At 46.0% G+C, this 24,176-nt stretch overlaps 1 protein-coding gene across 1 annotated transcript in view; it reads left to right on the top strand.

The window, feature by feature from the left end:
- The window catches only part of LOC122801558 (SUN domain-containing protein 2-like), a 500,184-nt gene that overhangs the window by 301,347 nt on the left and 174,661 nt on the right, over nucleotides 1–24,176 (top strand). The window contains exon 6 of the mRNA XM_044071033.1: nucleotides 16,417–16,501. Coding sequence (XP_043926968.1) covers nucleotides 16,417–16,501 — 85 coding nt within the window. The remainder of the gene's footprint in view (nucleotides 1–16,416; nucleotides 16,502–24,176) is intronic.

Genomic DNA, 24,176 nt, shown 5'->3' with positions numbered 1-24,176 from the left:
CTCAAGGTTCTTTTTGGTTCCTAAGAGAACAGGGGACTGGAGACCCATTTTGGACCTCAGCAGACTCAACCAATTTGTGAAGAAAGAGAAGTTACGGATGGTCACGCTACAGTCTATACTTCATTTTTTAGGGAAAGGCAATTGGATGTGCTCCATAGATCTCAAGGATGTGTACTACCACATAAAAATGGCCAGGCCATCCAGAGATCACCTGCGTTTCTGGCTGGGAGCCAATCTTAATCAATTTTGAGCCCTGCACTTTAGTCTCACGAGTGTTCACCTAATGCATGGCAGTGGTCACGGCTCACCTGAGGCATCTAGGATTCCAGGTGTTTCCGTACCTAGACAATTGGCTCCTTACCACCACCAACTGATTCAGGCAAGGGAATACACTCTGACACTCTGCAATAACTTGGGCATTACAGTCCACTCAGAAAATTCTGCCTTGTCTCCATCGCAGTATATCGTTTTTATAGGGGCAGAGTTAGACACCTCAACCACCACTCTAAAACTACCAATATAGAGTCCTCCTTCATCAACATATCAGCATATTGATATCGAAAGACAGAGCACCAGCCGCAGATGTTCTGAAAGTATTGGGCTTGATGGCTGCAGTGATCCTGGCCATACCATTAGCAAGGATGCACATGCGGATTCTGCAGTCGCAACTGTTCATGCAATGGTCTTACCAGGAACTTCCAATGAATCACACAATTTTAATTATGAACTTTTGCAAGAAAGATCTTCAGTGGTGGTTGACATCTCTTCATGTAACCATAGGACGCCCCTTTGTACCACCCCCTCCAGTAGCCACCTTGACCACAGACAATTCCTGATAGGGTGACGGGGGCATTTTCAGGGAAAGACTACCCAAGACACATGGCCAGATCAAGAGTCACATTTGCATATCAATGTTCTGGAGATGAGCCGTACTTTTGGCGTTGCAGTACTTTCAGGACTCTCTTCCTCTAGGAACGATTGCAATTCAGAAAAGACAATATGTCCGTAGTCTGGTACTTGAACAAGCAGGGGGGAACCAAGTTTTACCGCTTTTGCCGAGAAGCCCTCGGAGTTTGGCAGTGGGCTGTTTCTTCCCAGTGCTTTCTGTTTGCAACGCACATCCCAGGGAGATCCAACGTGATAGCAGACAAACTGAGCAGGGCAATCTTGTTGCCGCACGAGTGGTCCCTCAAGAAAGAGATGGCGGACAGGATTTTCCGCAAATGAGGCCAGCCTTCCTGCAACCTTTTTGCCAGCCACATCAACATGAAATGCAGAAGCTACTTTGCCCTGATCCCTCCTCCAGGAGAAGCCCCGAGAGACGCACTTGTACACTATGGACCCCCGGGTCGTCTCTATGCATTTCCTCCCATGCCATTGATACCCAGGCTTCTACAGAAAGCAAAATTTCTATTATTCTTTTAGCCCCTCATTGGCCTCGGCAGATTTGGTTCTCATTTCTTCATAGTCATCTGTTGGAGGATCCAGGGATTCTGGACCCAGTTCCGGACCTTCTGACACATCAGTCAGGGGATCTCCAGCCTTCCTTGCAGTCACTCAAGCCAACAGCTTGGCTGCTCCAGTTCCCCTCATAGCCAGGCTTCATAATTTTTCCATTGAGACAAAACAGATCCTCTTGTCTTTTCATAAGCCGTCCACTAGAAGACTATATCTTAGTAAGCGGAAGAGATTTCCCATATGGGCTTCTAAGCAGAACATTGAACCTTACCAAGCCCCCTTGACATCCATATTAGAGTTCTTGAGTATGATTTTTAATAAAGGAGCGGCAGCCGCAACAGTTCGGGTTCAGTTGGCAGCTATGTTAACTTTCATCTCGGAACTGATGGACTAAACATAATGTCTCGCAAGTTATCCAAGGCCTTTCTCAAGGGAACATTTCATATGAGACCTCCAGTGAAAACTCATTCTCCTTGGAATCTAAATTTTATACTGTCTCGTATAATTCTCCCCCCGTTTGAACAAGCATCATCTTGTGATCTCAAATATTTGTCGTGGAAAACCATATTTCTGGTAGCTATTACGTCTGCCCGCAAAGTGTCAGAACTTCAAGCTTTATCCATCAGCCCTCCTTATTTGATCTTCCATGCTGATAGAGTATCTCTTAGGACTAACCCCTCTTTTTTGCCCAAGGTTTGTTCAGAATCCAGTATCTACCAAGACAATTGAGTTACCAGTTTTCTTCCCTAATCACTCCAATAAGTTGGAGTATATGCTGCACAAATGTTCACAGACAGCTCAGATTTTCTTTGGATAGAACGAAAGATTTCAGGAAATCAGACCAGCTCTTTGTTTCATTCTCTGAAGCCAGAAAAGGTAGGCCAGTGGCTAAAACAACTCTCTAAATACCTGTCTGATTGTATTACCTCTGTTTATTCAGCTGCTAATATGCCTTTACAACATAAGATTTAAGCTCACTCAACCAGAGCAGTTTCCACATCTTCTGTGTTCCAAGCCAAATTGCTCCTTGATAACATTTGTGCTGCAGCCACTTGGTCTAAACCTTATACTTTTATCACTCATTGCAGAGTCGATAAGACCTCCAGGGACAGGGCTTCCTTTGGGTCTACGGTTTTGAAGAATGTGCTCCCGTGAGCCACCCGAGATTGATGGTGCTGGGAACACTACCCATCAGTAAAGAATTAATGGCGAGATTGAACAACTTCACATTAAGAAGTTATGTACTCACCATAACGTTCCATGTGAGTTGTTCATCTCGCCTTCATTCTTACATCCCTCCCTCCTTCCCCCTCTTGGCTGATAGTTGACCTAGAGGTTGGTCACATCCTGGTTGCTCAATTCTTCTTCCTCTCCTTAGGAGGATAGCTCAATTATATGGTTATGGTACACGCAGCAAACAAGATCTGAGGTAATTCTCAGTGCATCATGAGATAAGGGGCTTGGCCTCGAGCTGCTGGTAAATCTCGAGCTTCGCAAACGGCTGTACCAGAGCTGATGGATTGGCTCCGAACCCATCAGTAAAGAATGAAGGCAAGATGAACAACTCGCATGGAACATTATGGTGAGTACATAACTTCTTATTTGCTTCATCGACCTCCTCCTTAAGGTCTTTGAATTCATCATCATCATCTTTCGGCTTTTCCCGTTAGGGGTCGCCACAGCGGATCATCTCTTTCCATTTATTCCTATCCTCTGCATCTTGCTCTGTCACACCAACTGCCTGCATGTCCTCGCTCACCACGTCCATAAACCTTATCTTAGGCCTTCCTCTTTTCCTCTTACCTGGCAGCTCCATCCTTTGCATCTTTTTCCTAATATACCCATCATCCCTCCTCAGCACATGTCCAAACCAATGCAATCTCGTCTCTCTTGCTTTGTCTCCAATCTGTCCAATATGAGCTGACTCTCTAATATACTGACTCCTAATCCTATCCATCCTAGTCACACCGAGTGCAAATCTTAACATCTTTAACTCTGCCACATCCAGCTCTGACTCCTGCCTTTTTGTCAGTGCCACTGTCTCCAACCCATATAACATAGCTGGTCTCACTACCCTCTTGTAGACCTTCCCTTTCACTCTTACTGGTACCCGTCTGTCACAAATCACTCCTGACACTCTTCTTCACCCTGCCTGTACTCTCTTCTTCACCTCTCTTCCACATTCACCATTACTCTAAACTCTTGATCCCAAATACTTAAACTCGTCCACCTTTACCAACTCTACTCCCTGCATCCTCACCATTCCTCTACCCTCCCTCTCATTTACACACTGTCTTAGCCCTGCTGATCTTCATTCCTCTACTCTCTAGAGCATATCTCCACCTCTCCAGAGTCTCCTCAACCTGATTCCTACTCTCACTACAGATCACAATGTCATCTGCAAGCATCATAGTCCACGGGGCCTCCTGACTGATCTCATCTGTCAACTTGTCCATCGCCACTGCAAATAAGAAATGGCTCAGAGCTGATCCTTGCTGTAATCCCACCTCCACCTTAAACGGATCTGTCACTCCCACTGCAGTCCTCACCACTGTCACACTACCCTCGTACATATCCTGCACCACTCTTACATACTTCTCTGCCACTCCCGACTTCCTCATACAATACCACAACTCTTCTCTAGGCACCCTGTCATATGCTTTCTCCAACTCTACAAAGACGCACTGCAACTCGTTCTGACCTTCTCTGTATTTCTCCAGTAACACTCTGAGCAAACATTGCATCTGTAGTGCTGTTTCCTGGCATGAAACCATACTGCTGATCACTAATCATCACCTCCCTTCTTAACCTAGCTTCTACTACTCTTTCCCATAACTTCAAGCTGTAGGTCTTTGAATTATTTGGCACATTTTACCAGGCTTCAGTGAGACCTTATCAACCAGCTCTCTGAAATCTTGGCAGGAACTGTTTCTGACAGTCTGTGATAATGTGGCTTCTCAGCCACCCTAGAGTCCATTTTCAACTCGTCCATGCGTCTTATTTCTCACGCAACGGAAGGTGCGGCAAGAGCAGCAGGTGCAGGTATAGTTTCCATACGACATGCTTGGATGCACCTTTGTGACTGTGGACTCCTTTAAGGCTTCCTTCATGAATGGCCCCGATAGAGGTCGCTTCTTTGTTTGGCCTTACAATTGAGGATACACTGGCAAAGTGCAAACAAGATGGCAAGACCCTGTCTGCCATTGGTATCAGACACTCTACTCCTCAGAGAATCTACTCCAGAAATCAGAGGATCGGAAAGATCTAGCACAAGAAATTACAGGGTTCTTTCTGGGATGCATGTGCCCAAGTTCTCCCGTAGAGGCAGAGGGGGAAACTCCAATGGAAGACTCCCCTTTTGGGGCAGAGGAAGTCTGCGAGGAGGTCCGCGAAACCAGGGTTCTATAGATTCTTTCTCTGGCCAAACCCTATCAGCGTTCCTGAAGCGTTGCTCAACTGCTCACCTCTGGAAGCGGTCGGGGGTCGTTTCTCCTTGTACCCTGCTGCCTGGCAAAAGATAACAGACTCTTGGGTACAACAGATTATATCCAGAGGCTATCACATCCCCTTCTGTCTTTGCCCAGTCTCATCAAGAGTGTATTACCTGACGTTCCACCCAGTCAAAGGAAACAGCAGCACACGAAATCCAAAAGCTGCTACAAAAAAGAATCATCTAGACAGTCTCCCCAGACCAGATAGGATCTAGTTTTTACTCAAGGTTCTTTTTAGTGCCAAAAAAGACGGGACTGGAAACCAATTTTGGATCTCAGTATACTAAAATTTGTAAAAAGAGAAATTCTGGATGGTCACAGTTCAGTCTGTCCTTCCTCTTCTGGAAGAAGATGATTGGATGTGCTCTGTAGATCTTCAAGATGCATATTACCACGTAAAAATGGAAACTGCTCAAGAATTTACTTCCGCTTCCGTATAGGAGCCAGTCACTACCAGTTTCGAGCCCTGCCCTTCTGTCTCTCTACAGCCCCCCAGAGTGTTCACAAAATGCATGGCAGTGGTTATTGCTCACTTGTGACTTCAAGGATTCCAGGCGTTTCCATATCTAGACGACTGGCTCCTCACCTCCCCCACCAAGCGTCTACTGGAAAAAGCCCTGCAGTGTACTCTAACTGCTCGAAGCCTGGGAATCACTATAAACTGGGAGAAATCCAACACAACCCCAACTCAGTCTTTGGAATTTATAGGGGTACTGTTGGATATGAAAAATTACACAGCATCCCTTCCAGAACACAGACTTCAGAGAATAAGACAGCAAGTTCAACCACTGCTTGTCACCACAAATCCCCAGCTCGATCTGTACTCCAGCTATTGGGATCAATGGTAGCCTCGATTACCATTGTTCCTCTAGCCAGATTCCACATGAGCTCCTCCAGTGGCTACTTCTCACTCAGTGGTACCCTCTACAACATCCTTTGTCTTTTCAGGTAAGTGTAACTCAGAGATGCAAGCAAGATTTACTCTGTGGATGTCTCGAAATCCCCAACAGCGGTCTCGCCCTTTCAACCCCCATCAACCGATAGCCACGGTGACCACGGACGCCTCCCTGATGGGATGGGGGGCTATGTCAGGGAAACTCGGTCCAAGGCACCTGGTCAGAGACGGAGGCCTTTTTGCACATCATTGCCCTGGAACTGAGGGCGGTGCTTCTAGCGTTGCAAGCATTTCACTCCATCCTTCCATCAGGGACTGTTGCGATCCAATCAGACAACATGTCAAGTTGTCTGGTACATCAACAAACAAGGGGGCACCAAATCTTACCCGTTATGCCGAGAGGCCTTGAGAATATGGCAATGGGCGATAGCTTACAACCGCTTTCTAATTGCAACGCACATTCCCGGGAGCTCCAACATGATAGCAGACGAATTGAGCAGGTGCATTCTACAGCCTCACGAGTGGTCCCTCAATCCTGTGATAGCGGCTAAAATCTTCATCCACTGGGGCCAGCCTTGCTGCGACCTATTTGCCTCCCCAACCAACTACAAGTGCAGCAACTGCTTTGCCCTGATTCCTCCCTCAGGGACAGTCACCCAGGGCGCTCTAGGCCATGCTTGGCCCTCAGATCTTTATGCTTATCCTTCTCTTCCCCTCATCTCCCAGTTTCTAAAGAAAGTATGACAGTTGAAGAGCAAAGTGATCCTCATTGCTCCATATTGGTCTCAACAAGTCTGATATCCCTTCCTCTGGCCTCACCTGTTAGATCAACCATGGATCCTCAATACATCCCCAACGTTGATCTCCCATCCGCAGGGTCTGATTCACCTCAGTCTACCAACCCTGAAGCTGACAGCTTGGTTTCTTCACTTCCAATGATTGCCTTTTGTTCCCTGTGTGCAATATTCTTACTGCATCTCATAAATTGTCCACCAGACTAATCTGTCTTAAATGGAAAAGATTCTCTCTATGGGCACCAAATAAACAGTTAGACCCCTTGTCAGCCCCATTCTCGGTGGTATTGGATTACTTATCACATCTTTTCCACTCTGGGGTGTCTGCTTATACTATCAGTGTATATTTAGCTGCCATCTCAAATTTTCATATTGGTTTTCAAGATTCTTCACTTATGTCTCTCAGACTCCTTAAGACATTCTTGAAAGGGGTTATCCACCTAAAACCTCCCTTTAGAGAACCCGTACAACCTTGGGATTTGGCTTTGGTTCTGCAAGCTCCCCCCTTTGAACCTGCATCTTCATGTGATGTAAAATATCTCTCTTGGAAAACTTTGTTTTTGATTGCAATCATATCACCCAGGTGATTGTCAGAACTCCAGGCGTTGTGCATCAAAGCCTTCTTATCTTATCTTCCATAAGGATAGGGTATCACTGAGAAGTAATTCTACTTTTTTTTTTTACCAAAAGTGGTGTCAGAGTGATCTATCAGTCAGTCTATTGACCTTCCAGTGTTCTTTCCTAACCATTCTAACAAGGGAGAGTATTGCCTGCAGTCCTTGGATGTTCATAGGCAATTATGATTTTATCTGGACAGAACAAAATCTACCCGTAAATCAGACCAATTGTTTCTAGCTTTTTCTGGACCTAGATGGGTCATCCTGTATCAAAAGTTACACTGGCTTCATGGTTGAGAAATTGCATAACCTTTATCTACAACAAAAACAATCTCACCTTGCCTCATAGACCCAAAGCACATTCTACAAGATCTTTGGCAACTTTAGCAGCTTTTCATACTAAGGCTTCCCTTAATGATATTTGCTCAGCTGCAACTTGGACCAAACCTCATACCTTTATTCTTCATTACAAATTGGACTTGGCCTCCAGAGGTAGAGCTTCCTTTGGCTCTGTGGTGCTCAGGAATCTCCTTCCATAAGGGCCACCCAGGGATACAGGTAGCTGGGGACTGTGTCCCATCAGTAAGGAATGAACGAAGATTAACAACATCAGATAAAGAAGTTATGTCTTACCATAACGTTTTATCTGTGTTGTTTATCTTCGTTCATTCATTACTTTCCACCCTCAGTCCCCCATCCTGAGGTTCTTGGTTGATCTCCTGTACCCCTTTCTTGTAGGTCTGTTATGACCAGAGGTAGCCTCTACTTTTATCTATCAACTTGCAAACTCGATTTGAGGTAACTGAGCAGACCATTCTGGGTAGGACCTTGGCTCGAGCGTTGTTGGCTGAAGCGAGCTTGATATTGGCCGGCTCTGTTCTGAGGACGGAACCAGTAACCCATCAGTAATGAATGAACGAGGATCAACAACACAGATGGATTGTTATGGTAAGACATAACTTCTTTTTCTATTCTTTTCATGAGATTAGTGAAGCAGGCTATATCTGAAAGAACAGGGTAGACATGATTGGTGTTGATCAACCATGATGATAGGTTTGTCTCGGGGCAATGTACTGAATGTGAATAGCAATCTGAAATACATTTATACAGTTATTATTGCTTCTACTTTTATCCCTAGCTAAAATGAAATAAGCACACACAAATCCACCATTGTTTGTAGGAAGGGTTGAAGAAGCATGCTGTGCATTTACATCTGACAGCAACAAATACTGTACTCGGGCCATTTATATCACTTTTATCCCACTCTGTCATCAGAGGGGTGTACAGAAGGTGAATTTATTTACTGGTAAGGAAGCTGTGTATACATACATATACACAATTTGGTCTGCTAAGCAGATGGTTGATATTCTCAGGTTTAGGTATATACAATTTCCCTGATTGTATGATCTCTGAGTTAGTATATATAATTGCAGAAGTCTGGGGAGCTTGACCCTTGCAAAAAAAAATGCTGTTTTTTAATTTTGCATGCACAGAGGTCACTGCTTGGCACGTGTACTGCCATATTAACATTTGGGTTTCGGACGTTTTCTGGTCAATGTTTGGACCTTTCAACAGTTTTCAGTAGACCTGTATGTATGTTTATATATACATGAGTGTCTGTGTGTCTGTGTGTGTGTGTGTTTGAGAGCATCTAATCAAAATATATTTCTGCAGTATTTGTTCTTTCATTTTCATCACAATGAAACTGTGTTACGTAGAAGGCGACTGTCATTTGAGGGGTTTGGGAGAGAGGCTGTGTGTGGAAGCACAGGGCAGTTATATTGTCACTAAAAGATCATTTACATGGTTTGTCTGGGAGCAGTGCATATGTCTGACAGCAGCAAACGGAGATATGTTACTGAGGCTATTACATATTTCACTCTCTTTAGTGAGACATCACATGTTTAGAGACTGGGTTTTCTTTTTCAGTGGTTAGGCTGCGTGAAAACAGGCCATCTCTGTAGTTATTGTTGAATGATCGATGCATGTCTTACAGCAATGTGGATATATTTGCATGACGTCTCAATCAAATGTAGCATATACCCTTTCAGAAGGAAAATGTCAAAAAAATCAAATCCTAAGAATGTTTACCTAAACTACTTCCACAAATAGTGGAGCTTTCATTTTTCTGCACTATTGTGTGAACTTGGAGTTGGTATACATAAGTTCCAGGGGAGGGGTTGCAAGGTGACTTTCACCCAGCAGCAAACATTTCATCTGAAGTTGTTAATCTTCTTCCTGTTCATCACTGATGGGGTTCGGTTCCAAGCCCTTGGAACCGAGTCTGCCTTATACCATGCTTGCGTGCACCAAAAATTCTCAAGCTAAACTGGTACCCACAATGCCCTTCACTCAGTTACCTCAGATCTCGTTTGCCACGCAGCCATATAGAAGCATTTCACTGCGCTCTCCAGCTAAGTGTTATATTTTTTCAAGTTTTATAAGTGTTTGTGAGTTTTTTCCTGTCAGTTTATTTTTCTTATTATTACTCACTCAGCTCTACCCACAGGTATTTCCTTTTCCTACCATTGTTGGTATTGTCCTTTTTACCCTTGTGGTATTCCCAGTACCATTGTTGGTATTTCCCTCTCCCTCCACAACTTTTCTTCTACTTTAGCATGTGTGTTTCTTCTGTTATGTCTGAAAAGAAAGGGACTACGGGGTTTAAACACTGCTCTTCTTGCACTGGTAAACTCCTGAGTAGTGATTTACATGAAGAATGTGTGTATTGTTTGGGGGTTCCGCAGTTATTGGCAAAATCTCCCTGTGACATTTGTACCAGCTTCAGTCAGCAGACACTTAATGAAAGATGAAACAAGTTAATCCATAAGGGCCTGCTTCCCTTCGCCTTTTTCGGAGGCTGTTTCTGCGTCTGTTTCATCCCATCCTTCTGTGGACAAGAAACATCCTCGTTAAGACCCCTCTTCACGGGCCGGTGATGGGGGGCAAGAGTCATAAGCACAAGATCCACAAGACTTCTACCACGCACTGTATTGCCTCCTCGGTTCTGACCACCTCGGCTTCAAGTTTGGCTCCAGTGGTTCATACAGAGGTCGCCTCGTCTGCGCCTATCCCGGCTCTGACTACTACGGCTCCTACTACAACTTCTGTTCCGGCCAGTTTGCCAGTCTCTACCTTGGCACCAAAGTCCCCTATCTCTGCTCCATTGGTTCTGACAACATCCTCGGAGCCGCTATTGACCTCCACCCCAGCTTTGACCTCTGCTCCGAGCCCGTTCTCTGCTCTGATTATTCCCCTGCTGCCAGTTTCCAAACTGGAATCTTCGGTGCCATTTTTCAATGCACCACAGACCCAGTACTCCGTGTCTGCGGATCTATTTGCCGGCCAAGCCTTCATCCCCTTTTAGACTGGCCTTATTCCCCTCAGGGGCATCGGTAAGGTCTACCAGGAGCCTGTCAGAATTGGATGTGATGCGCCTCTTTGATCAGCTGCTTACCGCCAGGGGAATTACAAATTTTCCTAGAGCCCATCCCCCTCCGGGTTTTGGGTCTATTACCCCATCGACCCCCACATATCTCCCTTGGATCGGAGGCTCATTTTTCCAACGTCGACAAGAGGACCCCTTACCTCGGCACCAACAACTACCATGTCTGAGGCCCCTTTGGGTGTCTGTTCCGTCGGAACCCATCCTTCCTCAATCTCATGCTTAGGGGGCCATGGTCCCGGTTGTGTTGGTTCTATCTTCAGGTCCGAGGGGAACTCCCACTCCGGTTTTGCTTGAGGCTCCGTCCCCGGGAGCAGACCACGTGGAGCAGAGTGTGACCCTGGTCCCAAAATTTTTCTTCTTTGGTTCTAGGCTCCCAGTCCTCTTCAGGCGGGCCTGCTTTCTGGGTGATAGAGAGGGTGCTTGCTTTGAGCAATCCTCCTACGTCAGAACTTCCACCCGTTCCCTCTGAGCTGCAGCTATCAACGGCCACACCGCCCCCCAGGACTGCAAGAGCGCAAAGCCCAGGAAACCCCTGTTCAGAGTATTTCCCTTTCTGAGTCTTCTTTGGATGCTCCCACCGAAGAGCCCCCTCGGAAACGGGAGTGTAAGAGGAAATGCATGGACTCCCCAGAGGAGTCCTTCACGGAAGATACGGATTACGATGATGGGGAAGGATCCCCACAGTCACCCCCTGACTGCGTCTCATTTGGAGACATTTTAGAAATCTTGAAGCAGAGGGGTGAAGGGAAGCCCTCCAATCCTTCCTCGGAGGAATCCGTATTCCTGCAGGGCCTTCTGCTATCGGCCGTCTACTTATTGGGTGACATACACACCCCACCCCCACCAATGAGTTGGTCATGCTCATCGTGCAGCGAGCATGGAAGAATCCCAACACCGTTGAGGCCATCCCCAGGAGATGAGATGCTCTCTCCCCTCCAGAGCTTTAACCCCATTGGTCTAGAGGTTTGCCAGTAGACGCTATGGTGGTCACAAAAAAGGACCTTGCGGAGGAAAGTCCTGCTGTCCACCTGCCCAACAGAGTGTCCTGGGCACTGGACAGGGTAAGGAAGTGAGTTTTTGCATCAGCGACCTTTGCTGTCAGATCTCTGAACTTTTTGGCACATTTTACGAGGCTCCAAAGAAATCTCGTCACCAGGCTCTCTGGAACCCTCGTGGGTCAAGTTTCGGATGGGGCACGTGATAAAGTTGCTTCCCAACTTGCCACCCTAGAGTCGATCTCCACTTCGTCCATGAGGTTGCTGTCCCGCGCAACTGAAGGAGCGGCTAGAGCTGCGGGTGCAGGTGTAGTTGAGACCCCACACCTGGATGCGCATTTGTGACCTCCCTGACTCCCAAGTCTTCCTTTTTAAACTCCCCTATTGAACCCTCAGCTTTGTTCGGTGCCAAGGTCAAGGATATATTAGCCAGGTGCGAGCAGCATGGGAAGACATCTGCCATGGGTCTACGTTTTTCCAAACCTCAGCGCTCCTTCTCCAGGAATCAGAGGAGTGGAAAAATGTGGCACAAAAAGTCTCAAGGTCCTTTCCATGAGGCACGTGGTGAGGACTCCCCCAGAGACAGAGGGGGTTCCAGTAATGGAAGACACCCCTTTCAGGGCAGAGGGGGTCCCCGAAATCAGGACTCCAGAGATTCTTTCTCGGGAAGACTGTATCAGCGCTTCTGAAGCGCTGCCCGATTGCTTTCCTCTGGAAGCAGTCGGGGCGCGTTTCTCTCTGCACCAAGCTGCCTGGCTGTCTATTGCAGACGATTAGTGGGTGCAGAGAATAATTTCCAGAGGCCATCGCATTCCCCTAATCTCTTATCCAAGATCTCCGAAATCCCTTCCCTATGTTCCACCCAGTCAAAGGGAAGAGGCATCTTTCAAAATATGAAAGCTGTCAAAAACGAGTCATCCAGCAGGTCCCCCCAGACCAGTGCGGATCAGGGTTTTACTCGAGATTCTTTTTAGTGCCAAAGAAGACCGGGGACTGCAGGCCCATTTTGGATCTCAGCCAGCTAATCAAATCAGTGGTTCAGACCAAGTTCCGCATGGTCACGATTCATTCCATCCTCCCCTTTCTGCGGGAGGGTGTGTGGATGTGCTCGTTAGACCTCCGGGATGCGTATTACCACATCAGAATGGACAAGCGCTCAAGGAGTCTCCCCGGCTAGGAGCCAATCCTTGCCAATTCAGAACCCTGACATTCGGTCTTTCGACGGCCCCCCAAAGTATTCACGAAATGCTTAGCAGTAGTCACAGCTCATCTGAGACTTCAGGGATTCCAGGTGTTTCTGTATTTAGACGATTGGCTCCTCTTCACCCCCACCAAGCGCCTCCTGGTCAGGGCCCTCCGCTATACTCAAGTACTAGCGTTGTTGCTGGGCATCACCTTTCACTGGGAAAAGTCCAACCTTCAGCCCTCACAACAATTGGAATTTATAGGGGCAGTATTCAACCCTCAATCAAGTCTGGTCTCTCTTCCCCCTCACAGGCTTCAAAGATTAAGGGCACAAGTTCAAGTGATACTGTGTCGAAGAAAGGTGTCTGCAAGGGAAGTTCTTCAGGCTCTGAGATCTATGGCGGCAGCCATCCCAATTTTTCCCCTAGCCAGATTACACACGAGACTACTACAATGGGTCCTTCTGTCCCAGTGGATATCCAGTCTTCATCCCCTGAGCTCACAGATTCTCATCACCAAAACCTGCAAACAAGATATCCTCTGGTGGAGTACAGACAAAAATCTTTGGTGTCGCCACTTCCAGGCTCCCCAACCCAGCACCATGGTGATCACGGACGCTTCCCTGATAGGGTGGGGGGGCCACTTCCAGGGAAAGTCAGTCCAAGACACATGGTCCAGCATAGAGGTCAGCTTGCATATCAATGTCCTGGAGTTGAGCGGTGCTGTTGGCATTGCAAGCATTCCATCCGCTCCTTCAGTCAGGAATGATTGCTATCCAGTCGGGCATCATGTCCGTTGTCTGGTACGTAAACAGGGAGGGACCAAATCCTACCCTCTATGTCGCAAAGCCATGAGAACATGGCATTGGGCAATAGCTTCCATCTGCTTTCTGATCGCAACGCATATCCTGGGGGGTTCCCAAGTGATTGCAGACAGGCTGAGCAGATGCATCCTCTATCCCCACTAGTGGTCTCTCAATCCAAGTGTGACGGCGGAAATCTTCAGCCATTGGGGCCAGCCATGCTGCGATCTTTTTTCCTCCCCCTCAAACACAAAATGCAGCAGCTACTTTGCCCTCTTTCCCCTTCACGGGGAGTCACCAAGAGACGCTTTGATTCATGATTGGCCCGCGGGTCTCCTTTATACTTATCCTCCGATACCGCTGATCCCCCTCTTTTTAAGGAAAGCTATTCGGTTGCATAGTAAAGTGATCCTCATTGCTCTGTTCCGGCCTCATCAAGTATGGTTTCCCTTCATCCGACCTCACCTCTTATCCTCCTTTGTGCCCGGACACTCGTCTGGACCTCATATTTCACCCACAAGGGCTGACCCCACCGAATTTATCCACTCACAAGCTCACAGCTTGGTTTCTTCACTTCCGTTAGTTGCCAGGCAGGAAATCCTCTCCTCATCTGTTCGTGATATTATCTTGGCCTCCCGTAAACCATCCACCAGAAAACTTTACAGGGACAAATGGAAAAGATTCTCTATCTGGTCACATAATCTGATGCTAAACCCACTTTCATCTCCTTTAACTACTATTCTTTATTACCTTGCTGAGTTGTTTGACAAAGGTGCATCAGCTTCCACCATTCGAGTCCATTTAGCAGCTATTTCCAACTTCCATAATGGTTTTGATGGAGTACTGCTTATTTCCACCCGACTTTGCAAGACCATCCTCAAGGGAATTTTCCACAGCAGAACTATCAGGCAGTCGGTGGAGGCTTGGAATCTCTCCCGGGTTCTCCAGTCTTTCTCTCTACCCCGTTTTGAGCCTGCTGCAACATGTGATCTAAAATTCTTGTCATGGAAATCCTTGTTTTTGTTGGCGATCACTTCAGCCAGACGAATATGAGTTGCAAGCCTTATGTATCAAGAGCCCCTATCTGATCTCCCATAAGGACAGAGTATCACTTCGTACTAATCCATCCTTTCTCCCCAAGGTGGTTTCCGACTTTTCTATTAACCAGTCCATTGAGCTCCCTGTATTCTTTCCAAATTATTCAAACAAGGGAGAATACTGTCTACATTCATTGGATGTTCTTAGACAGTTACGTTTTTACCTGGACAGAACTAAGTCCTTTCGCAAGTCAGACCAACTTTTCATTTCCTTTTCTGGTCCTAGAATGGGGTGTGCTGTATCTAAAGTTACTTTTGTCAAAATAGCTCGGATTGCATTAGCTTCTCATATTCGCTTATGAATGAATCTAAGCCTGATCACATCAAAGCTCACTGAACTAGGGCTATTGCAGCATCGGTTGCTTTCCACTCTAGGGCCTCCATGGATGACATCTGTGCAGCAGCTATTTGGGCAAAATCCCATACCTTCATCAAGCACTACAAATTGGATCTGATCTCCAGGGGAAGAGTTGCCTTTGGCTCAGTGATTCTCAGGAATGTTTTTCCATAAGGGCCACCCAGGTTCTCCAAGTAGCTTGGGATTCTGTCCCATCAGTGATGAATAGGAAGAAGATTAACAACTTCAGATAAAGAAGTTATGTCTTACCATAACGTTCCATCTGAGTTGTTCATCTTCCAGTCATCACACCTGGCGGATCTTCTGGGTCTTTGTGGTGTTTCAGGGTTTCTGTGCAGAGATGGCCTCTGACTTTCTGTTTCTTCTATATGTTGCATGCAAACTCGATCTGAGGTAACTGAGTGAACGGCACAGAACCAAACCCCATCAGTGATGACTGGAAGATCATCAACATCTCAGATGGAACGTTATGGTTCGGCAAAAGTAGCTTTTTGAGTATTTTACATCTACCAAAACTGCATTTGGTGACTACATGCTTCTTCAGAAAAGAGCATCTTATCTTCCAGTGGAATAATGTGCAAAAAGGAGATGAAGGTAGTGGTTGTCATTACATCAAAAGTAAAAGTCCTGTTTGTTTTGAATAAGGAGGTTTTTTGCCACACTGGAATGATGACCTCCTTCCCTCATACAATTTGTATTAACATGCAGTGAAAGTACATTGCATGAAGTACATTTTTATACCTGGCTCACCAGATAAGTATTTGATGTAGCTGGGGATCATGACATATTCTGTGATAGTGGCTGTGATACTTAATTTGGTTGCAGGGCTACAGTCCAGTGGAGACTGGTTCACATAACTGGTGAAAAATACCCATGTATGCCATGTACACATCCTGGCAGTACAGTGTGCAGTATTATGGATTATTTTATGACGTACTATGTACTTTACTAGTTATGTTTGTATATTATTATTTAGTTTTTGGGGCGGTTTTTATGTGCCCCATCAACTACCTGCTGTACCACCATTGCACAACTGCAAGAAAAGGAACCTGGAGCAAACACTTGCCTACACCTCAGAATCCCCCCCCCCCCCAGTGGAAAATAAGTCTTGAAAGGAGTCATATGTTTAGCATAGTGAGTGTTTGGTATGCAGAGTTCAAGCAGAAAAATGCACATTGAATTTAAAGAAAGCTCAAGCTACTTAGTATTAACTGATGTGTATTACTTTCTTTGCCATGTGATTAATGTGTAATTCACATTTTTTAAACTGTTTCAGCAAGTAAATGACATTGTGGAGCGAGCTTTGCAGCTGTACAGTGAGGATCGTATTGGATTAGTGGATTATGCCCTTGAGTCTGCAGGTAAAATATAAACAGAAAAACTAAACAGTGTTTTACCTCTGTCTGTCTATTAGCTTCTAATATTATCAGTTCTGTAATGATGTGTTAGAAAAGCTGCTGTCTTTGTGTTGAAATGTTTGCTTGGGACTGTAATGGTACTACTGATTCAGAGTTGTTTATTGCAGTGCATCTGACATAAAGGATTTTTTTTCCTCTTAAGAAGTCTTTGCTGTTAAGGAATCTTTGGCTGTAATGTCAGGGAAACCCCTGTATTGATACTTGGCTGCATAATGCTTCACCAGTTTAACTTCAGCATCTTTCATCTCCAGGAGTGTAGCTGGTAGTATGAACCAGCACCCCAGCCCCTTCAGCTCTTCAAGTGAAGAACAATAAAAAAAAAACACTTCACTGTAATAAGTCTATTGCTACATTGTAAACAATTGACTTATTACTGTTAAGATTATCCCTGCTGTTCCATTGAATTTTTCTTTTTTTTTTGTTTTTGTTTTTACCCCCCCCCCCCATGTTCTGTGACTTGACATTCCGATGAGGAGATGGATTATAACTCTGACCATTCTCTGAAGTGTTCCTCTCAACTGTATTCCCCAGGGTAAGTCTCTTCCAACAAAGGGGACTCACTCTCATCTGAGTCCCCTAATGAGGAAGCTTCTTTTGGGGGGACCGTACAGAACATGATTAAACACTGTGATTGGCAATCAGTGCAGCTTTCTGATGATCCAAAGAGGTATTGCACCCTGTTGGGGATGGGTACCCCCTATCACTTCCCCAGTCTCTCCTGTCCTTGAGGCTTTCCAGGATGCATTTACCTCCCCTCTTTCGCACATTGTCAACCACAAGCTCCTAAGAGACCAGACAGGTTTTATAATGTCCCTGATGACTTTAAATATGTATATAAGAACCTGTTGGCAGACCCCTCTGCAGTATCTGTCTTCAGCTTCTGCCCAGTGCTAATGCACTACCTACTGACAAAGATAGTAAAGCTGAAAATATTTTGATCACTGTTCTTAACTCTTTAAAGTGATTTCGGAACCCCCTTACTGAATATTCTAAGCAGCAACTGCAGAGCTTACTTTCATAGGCCACTCAGACTGCCAGACATAGCTTTAAGTGCAGTTAAGGTGCTGTGCATGCTTCTTTTAAGGCAGCTGCCTCAGGATCTGTTATTGGTAGATACGCATGACTTCACAGTCCGCTTACACTTGAGGATTTTTAATTAAAAATTCTAGATTCACCTTTGGACAAAGAACTACTGTTTGCCCTCATGTGGCCAGTCAAAACTCTGTAAGATGAAGGTAAGACCATGAAAGAATGCAGACAGATCCTACTCTCCTCATTCTCTGGATACCATGGGAACTACCAAACTAAATCGACCGCCTTCATTAGAGTAGATCATAGGACAGTTCAAAAACAGAAAACCTCTGGAAAAGATACTTTGAAAACTCCAAAGGGGACCTCCAGCTTTGAGGCAAACAAAATGTGACTACCCCTGCAGCATCTCTCTGCTTGTCCTCAGCCCCATTACCACTCTTTCTCAAAGGCAGCCTCTCGCCCTGGCCAGGTGGGAAGCTGTTACCACAGACAAGTGGGTCCTCTCCATCGTCAAGTATGGGTATGCCATGTCTTGAGAAAACATCCCCCCTCCCCCAAGAGGCATGCCACCACCCCTCTAAATCACATACCCTTCCTGATTCCCATTATTTACAAGAAGATTTACTTTGATTCATATTTTGTTGTTTTATCTTTAATTTCAGTGTTGGTTGTTAGAAAAGGATCGGTTTTAGACAGGTAAGCTCTAGCCACCCCAGGGAGCCTAGACAGCTTTAAATTTAGACAGAGTAAAATCCTGAGCATATCTAAACAATCCATGTTCTGTAGTCCTATCTCGCCTTCATTCTTACATATGGGTTCAGAGATAATCCTCGGCTCTGACTCTGCCGATTACAAAGCTCAAAGTCTCCTGGCTCGTGACAAAGTAGGTATCCCATAGTGCACTAGTAAGAATCCCCAGATCTCTTTTGCTGTGTCTACAAGTTCAGAAGTGCTTCTTGCTTGGCCGTGGCTAAGTTGCATATTTTTCATTATTATCATAGTTTTACTGATATTTCTATTTATATAATAGCTTAGTTTACTTAGTCTTAGTTTCTCATAAATTTACTTAGTGTTGAGAACATGTTGGACGTTTAGCCCCGTTGTTTGTTCTCCGTGTGGTATCCTTCTGTGTGCTAGTTTTGACATAGTTCCTGTTTCTGTAGGTTCATGTTTGGGTTAGGCCCTTGTTTTTGATTAGTTTTCAATAGTTAGTATATTGTGTGCAGTGTCGTTTACTTTTTTTTATAGTTGCCTGCTGTTTGAGATTTCTGGCATTTTCTGTTTTTTTCTGACTTAGCTTCTTCCGCAGCTGGGTCCGTTTTAGTTGGAGGATCTAGTCCTCTGTTTAACCTTTGAATTTTTTCCTCAACAGGGCTAGGCCCGTTTAAGTTAGAGGATGTAGTCCTCTGTTTTTCTCTCCTGTGTGCGTGTCAGTTTAGTGGGGCTAGGCCCGTTTAAGTTTGAGACTTAGTCCCTCATCGTATTCTGTGTAACTCTTAAAGGGCGAGGCCCGTTTAAGTTAGAGTACCTTGTCCTTTTTTCTTTACCTCTTTTTCTTTCCCTTTCATAAACTTAGTCATGTCGAAGGAATCCTGGTTTTAAAAAGTGCATTGAGTGCTCCCAAAAAATGTCAATTACTGATGGGCACAGTAATTGCGTTTACTGCCTCGGAGCCATTCATCTACAGGAAATTTGTTCTTTCTGTCACTCCTTCAGCTCCAGAGTTGTCCAGGAAAGAAAGAACAAATGAATTCTGAGAGGTCTCCTCAAGCCTTCTTTCGAGGTGGACTTGGCCAGCTCTTAATCATCTTCAAAGTTCCATTCATTTAAAAAAGAGAAGGTCAAGTCGACCACGAGACATTCTCCAGCACAGACTAATTTGTCTGAACCTCCTCAGAAAACTATAAAATTGGATAAACCCTTCTACCTCTTCGGCTCCACTGTCCTCGGAGCCAGTCGAGGTTATTGATGTTGACACTGCAGTATTGGCCCCAACTTTTTCGGAGCCAACTACTGAGAAATTGCATTTGAATCAGTCCAGAGAGCTTTTGCCAGTCTCCCCAACTTTACGATCTCCCATCTTACAGAGATCTAGACCGCCTACCCTGTCATCCAGATCCTCCAAGAGCCTTTCGGAAGAGGATGTAGAGAGTAGTGCTTAGACTCTTGAAGTCGTCTGCTTTACCCAAATTGTTGTTGGCTCCGACCCAGTCTGTTCCGGAGCCATCCAAGACCATCCTACCTGTTGTGGTTCCTCCTCTGAGCCGAATTGGTCCTTCGGAGCCAGAGATTTCGGTAGCGCTTGTTGTGGAGCCCTCGATTCCAACTAGTTCCTCTCCGACACCTTCAGCGCCGTCCATCGTGTCTAGGAACCGTAGCTCACCAGTTGGCCCCGACAGGGACACTTGGACCCGAGCCTCTTCGGTGCTGAGTCTACCTCTTGGTGCGTCGGCTAGGTTGAGCTCTGACCCTACATCCATCTTGGAGCCGATCGCTTTGGAACAGAGGGCTACCTCAGTTTCCTCAGAACCGGGGCTGTCTTCGGAGCCAGAGAGATCTGCATTCGAGATGATGAGCGTGCTGTCTCGCTTATCAGCTCCGCACAAGGGTACCAATACTCTTCCCCCTCAGGCACCGACCTCTGTCTCAGCACCCTCTATCACTCTTGACAGCAGAGACCTGCAGCCTCAAGAGCCCCCGTTGGGTGGCCCCCAGTCTTCCAAGACCTCCCCAGAATACACTTCTGAGGAGCCCCCTTGGAAGAGGACATGCAAGAGGAAGCATGTAGACTCCCTGGATGAGTCCATCACCTCAGACACTGACTTCGAGGAGTCAGAAGGGTCTTCCAGGTCGTCCTCTGATGATGTCTCCTTTGTAGACATCTTAGGCGGTTGGCCCACTGTCACCCCTTCTGATGAGTCAGTGTACCTGAAGGCTTTTAGGTCTCAGCCTTCAGCCTCTTGGGTGTCTCCACCTTTTGATGACCTCCTGGACCTAGTTAGTCGAAAGGTGTGGGGAAACTCCTGATGCCGTGGAGCCAGTCCCCAGAAGACCCACAAATTTATCTCTGCCCTTAAAGAGAGAGTTCTTGACCAAAGGTGTGCCTGCATATGCCATAGTGGTGGTGGCAGCCATTAAGAAGGAACTAGAGGAGACTTCTACATCTGTCCATCCACCGAACAAGGAGTCTCGAATGATGGATAGATACGGAAAGTGTATCTTCTCTTCAGCGGCTTTTACTCTCAGGTCACTGAACTATCTCGCACATTTTACGAGGCTTCAGAGAGATCTCAAGGAGCTAGGAGATGCTCTTCAAGGTACATCAACTGAAGGAGTCTCCGAGAAGGTTACTGCTCAGTTGTCTACCTTGAACTCCATTGTGAACTCTTCCATGAGGCTAATTTCCTATGCAGCCGACAGAGCGAGTAGGGCAGTGGGTTTAGGAGTTTCCCTCAGGTGACACCCCTGGATGAGCTTATGTAATTTTGCGGAGCCCTTCAAATCTACCTTTAACAATGCCCCATTTGACAGTTATTCTCTGTTTGGACCCAAGGTAAAAGATACACTCACCAGGTGCGAACAAGAAGGGAAAACTCTCTCTGCCGTGGGGGAGTACGTTTTACCGTCCCTTCTAGACCATATCCCAAGGGTCAGAGAGGCAGTAAAATGTGGTTCAAGAAGTCCCAGAGATTTTTCCCGGACGCACAAGGTGATTCCTCCTTCAGAGGCAGAGGAGGAGGAGCTAATGGTAGACATCGCCCTAGAGGTGGGGGGTTCCGCAAAACCAAGATAGCCGCGATTCCTTTCAAGGCCGGCCCTATCAGCACTCCTGATGTGGGGCCCGGCTGTGCTTCTCTGGAGCTAGTTGGGGGTCGCTTATCTTTGTATCCAGAAGCTTGGCTAAATATCACCCAAGGCAAGTGGGTACAAAGAATAATCACCAGAGGATACTCAATACCCTTCTGTCTTCTACCCCACACTCCCAAGAAGATCCCAGATGTTCCACCCAATCACAGGGATCAAGCAGCTATAGAAATTCAAAAGTTGCTTTCAAAGAGAGTCATCCAAACCATCCCTGCACACCAGATAGGATTCGGAACTTACTCCAGATTCTTTTTAGTGCCAAAACAAACAGGGGAATGGAGGCCCATTTTGGACCGAAGCAAACTAAACGAATCTGTAAAGAAGGCCAAGTTCCGAATGGTAACACTGCAGTCTATACTCCCTCCATAGACCTCCAAGATGCGTACTACCATATAAAAATGGACAGAGCATCAAGGAGTCATCTATGCTTCTGGCTGGGAGCCAGTCATTACCAATTTCATGCTGTGCCCTTTGGTCTCACCACAGCCCCCAGGGTGTTCACCAAATGTATGGCGGTAGTGACAGCTCACCTGAGACGTTGTGGATTCCAAGTGTTTCCATACCTGGATGACTGCCTCTTGACCGCCACCACCAGGCACCTTCTCCTACAAACCAGGGATTCAACCATCCATCTCTGTTCCCAGCTAGGGATTACGATAATTTGGGAAAAGTCTGCCTTGTCGCCCTCTCAATTTGTGATGGCTCGTCTCCCTGTAGGCAGAATTCAGAACCTCAGACAACAGATTTACAGCTTACTTCCTCTACAAAAAGTCAAGGCAAAGACTGTGCTGAAACTCTTACGGACCATGGCTTCTACCATAAATCTAGTCCCACTAGCCAGATTGCACGTGCAAATTCTTCAATGGCTTCTTTTTTCCCCAGTGGTCTCCAACAACTGCCTCTATCACATCATATTCTTTTAATGGAGTCTTGCAAAAAGGACCTTCATTGGTGGATTCAGCCCGGTCAGCTGACGACAGGAACACCCTTCCTTCCCTCCCTCGCCAACCCGTTGCTTTTGTGACCATGGATGCCTCCCGGATAGGGTTGGGGGGGCATTATCTAGGCAGGACTGTCCAAGGCACATGGCAAGATCATGAGGCTCACCTGCATATCAATGTCCTAGAGATGAGCAGTGCTTCTAGCGTTGCAAGCATTTTGCAACTTTCTTCCCTTAGGGATGATAGCAATCCAGTCAGACAATATATCAGTGGTATGGTATCTAAACAAGCGAGGAGGAACCAGATCTTACCCCCTTTGTCGAGAGGCTGTTCGCGTTTGGCAGTGGGTGACATCTTCCCAGCGCTTTCTAGTAGCAACGCATATCCTGGGGACAACCAATGTGATAGCTGACAAGCTCAGCAGGGCAATTTTGATGCCTCACAAGTGGTCTCTTAGTCAGAAAGTAGCGGTTCAAATTTTCCGAAAATGGGGATAGCCTTGCTGTGACCTTTTTGCCAGCCCGATCAACACCAAATGCAGCAGCTATTTCTCCCTTATCCCCCCTCCGGGGGAGTCGCCAAGAGGCGCACTTGTTCACGATTGGCCTCTGGGCTCCTTTATGTATTTCCCCTCTTTCCTTTCATATTGAAAGTGATCCAGAAAGCCAAGTTCTTGGGAAGCAAAATGATTCTGATCACTCCTTACTGGCCTCGTCAGATTTGGTTCCCCTTCCTTGGGCCTCATCTCCTAGACGATCCATCGATGCTGGACCCAGTTCCAGACCTCTTGACACACATTTCAGGCTCCCTTCACCCCTGCCTCCATACCCTCAACTTAACAGCGTGGCTGCTCCTTCCATCTGTAGTCAGGCTTCATGATTTCTCACTTGCTGTGACTTGTATCCTTACATCTTCCCACAAACCTTCCACTAGGAAGTTATACGCTAGCAAATGGAGAAGATTTTATATCTGGGCAAAAGAGAAAAATGTTGATCCTTGCACAGCACCCATCCCTTTGGTGTTAGAATTTCTGACTGAACTTTTCCATCAAGGATCAGCTGCTGCCACAATTAGAGTTCAACTGGCAGCGATATCAAATTTTAATTTGGGACAGCATGAGCGTAATCTGATGGCCCACAGATTTTCTAAAACCTTCCTTAATAGGTGCTACCTTGCTTAGGCCTCCCTTTCAGGAACCTGTACCTCCGTGGGATCGGGATCTAAATTTCATTCTGTCCAAACTAACTTCCCTGCCCTTTGAACCCGCACATTCGTGTCAATTGAAGTTTGTCTTGGAAGACGTTTCTAGTAGCTATCACATCCTCTAGACGGGTGTCAGAGTTGCAAGCACTGTCAATCAAACCCCCTTATTTGATTTTTCATAACAGAGTTTCCCTTGGTACAAATCCTTACTTCATCCCTAAAGTTTGCTCTCAGACTAATTTGAACCAAACTATCTAACTGACTGTATTTTTTCCTAATCATTCAAACAGTGCAGAATATAAATTTCATCAACTTGATGTTCACAGACCATTACGGTTCTACCTTCATAGAACTAAAGAACTTAGAAAATCAGACCAATTGTTCGTGTCCTTTTCTGAATCTAGAAAAGATCTGCCAGTCTCTAAAGTGACTCTATCTAATTGGATTTTCAACTGCATTTCCTTTATTTACTCCTACAATTGAAAGAGCTTTCCATTTAAAATCAAGGCTCATTCTACGAGATCCCTCTCCACATCTGCTGCCTTTCAAGCAAGAGTTCCAGTTGACAGTATTTGTGC

This window comes from Protopterus annectens, chromosome 1.part0 (genome assembly GCF_019279795.1).
Source record: "Protopterus annectens isolate FY-2018-M chromosome 1.part0, PAN1.0, whole genome shotgun sequence".
NCBI classification, from domain to species: Eukaryota; Metazoa; Chordata; order Ceratodontiformes; family Protopteridae; genus Protopterus; species Protopterus annectens.
Note: the sequence above shows the minus strand (reverse complement) of the source record. Positions and strands in the feature narration are given on the sequence as shown.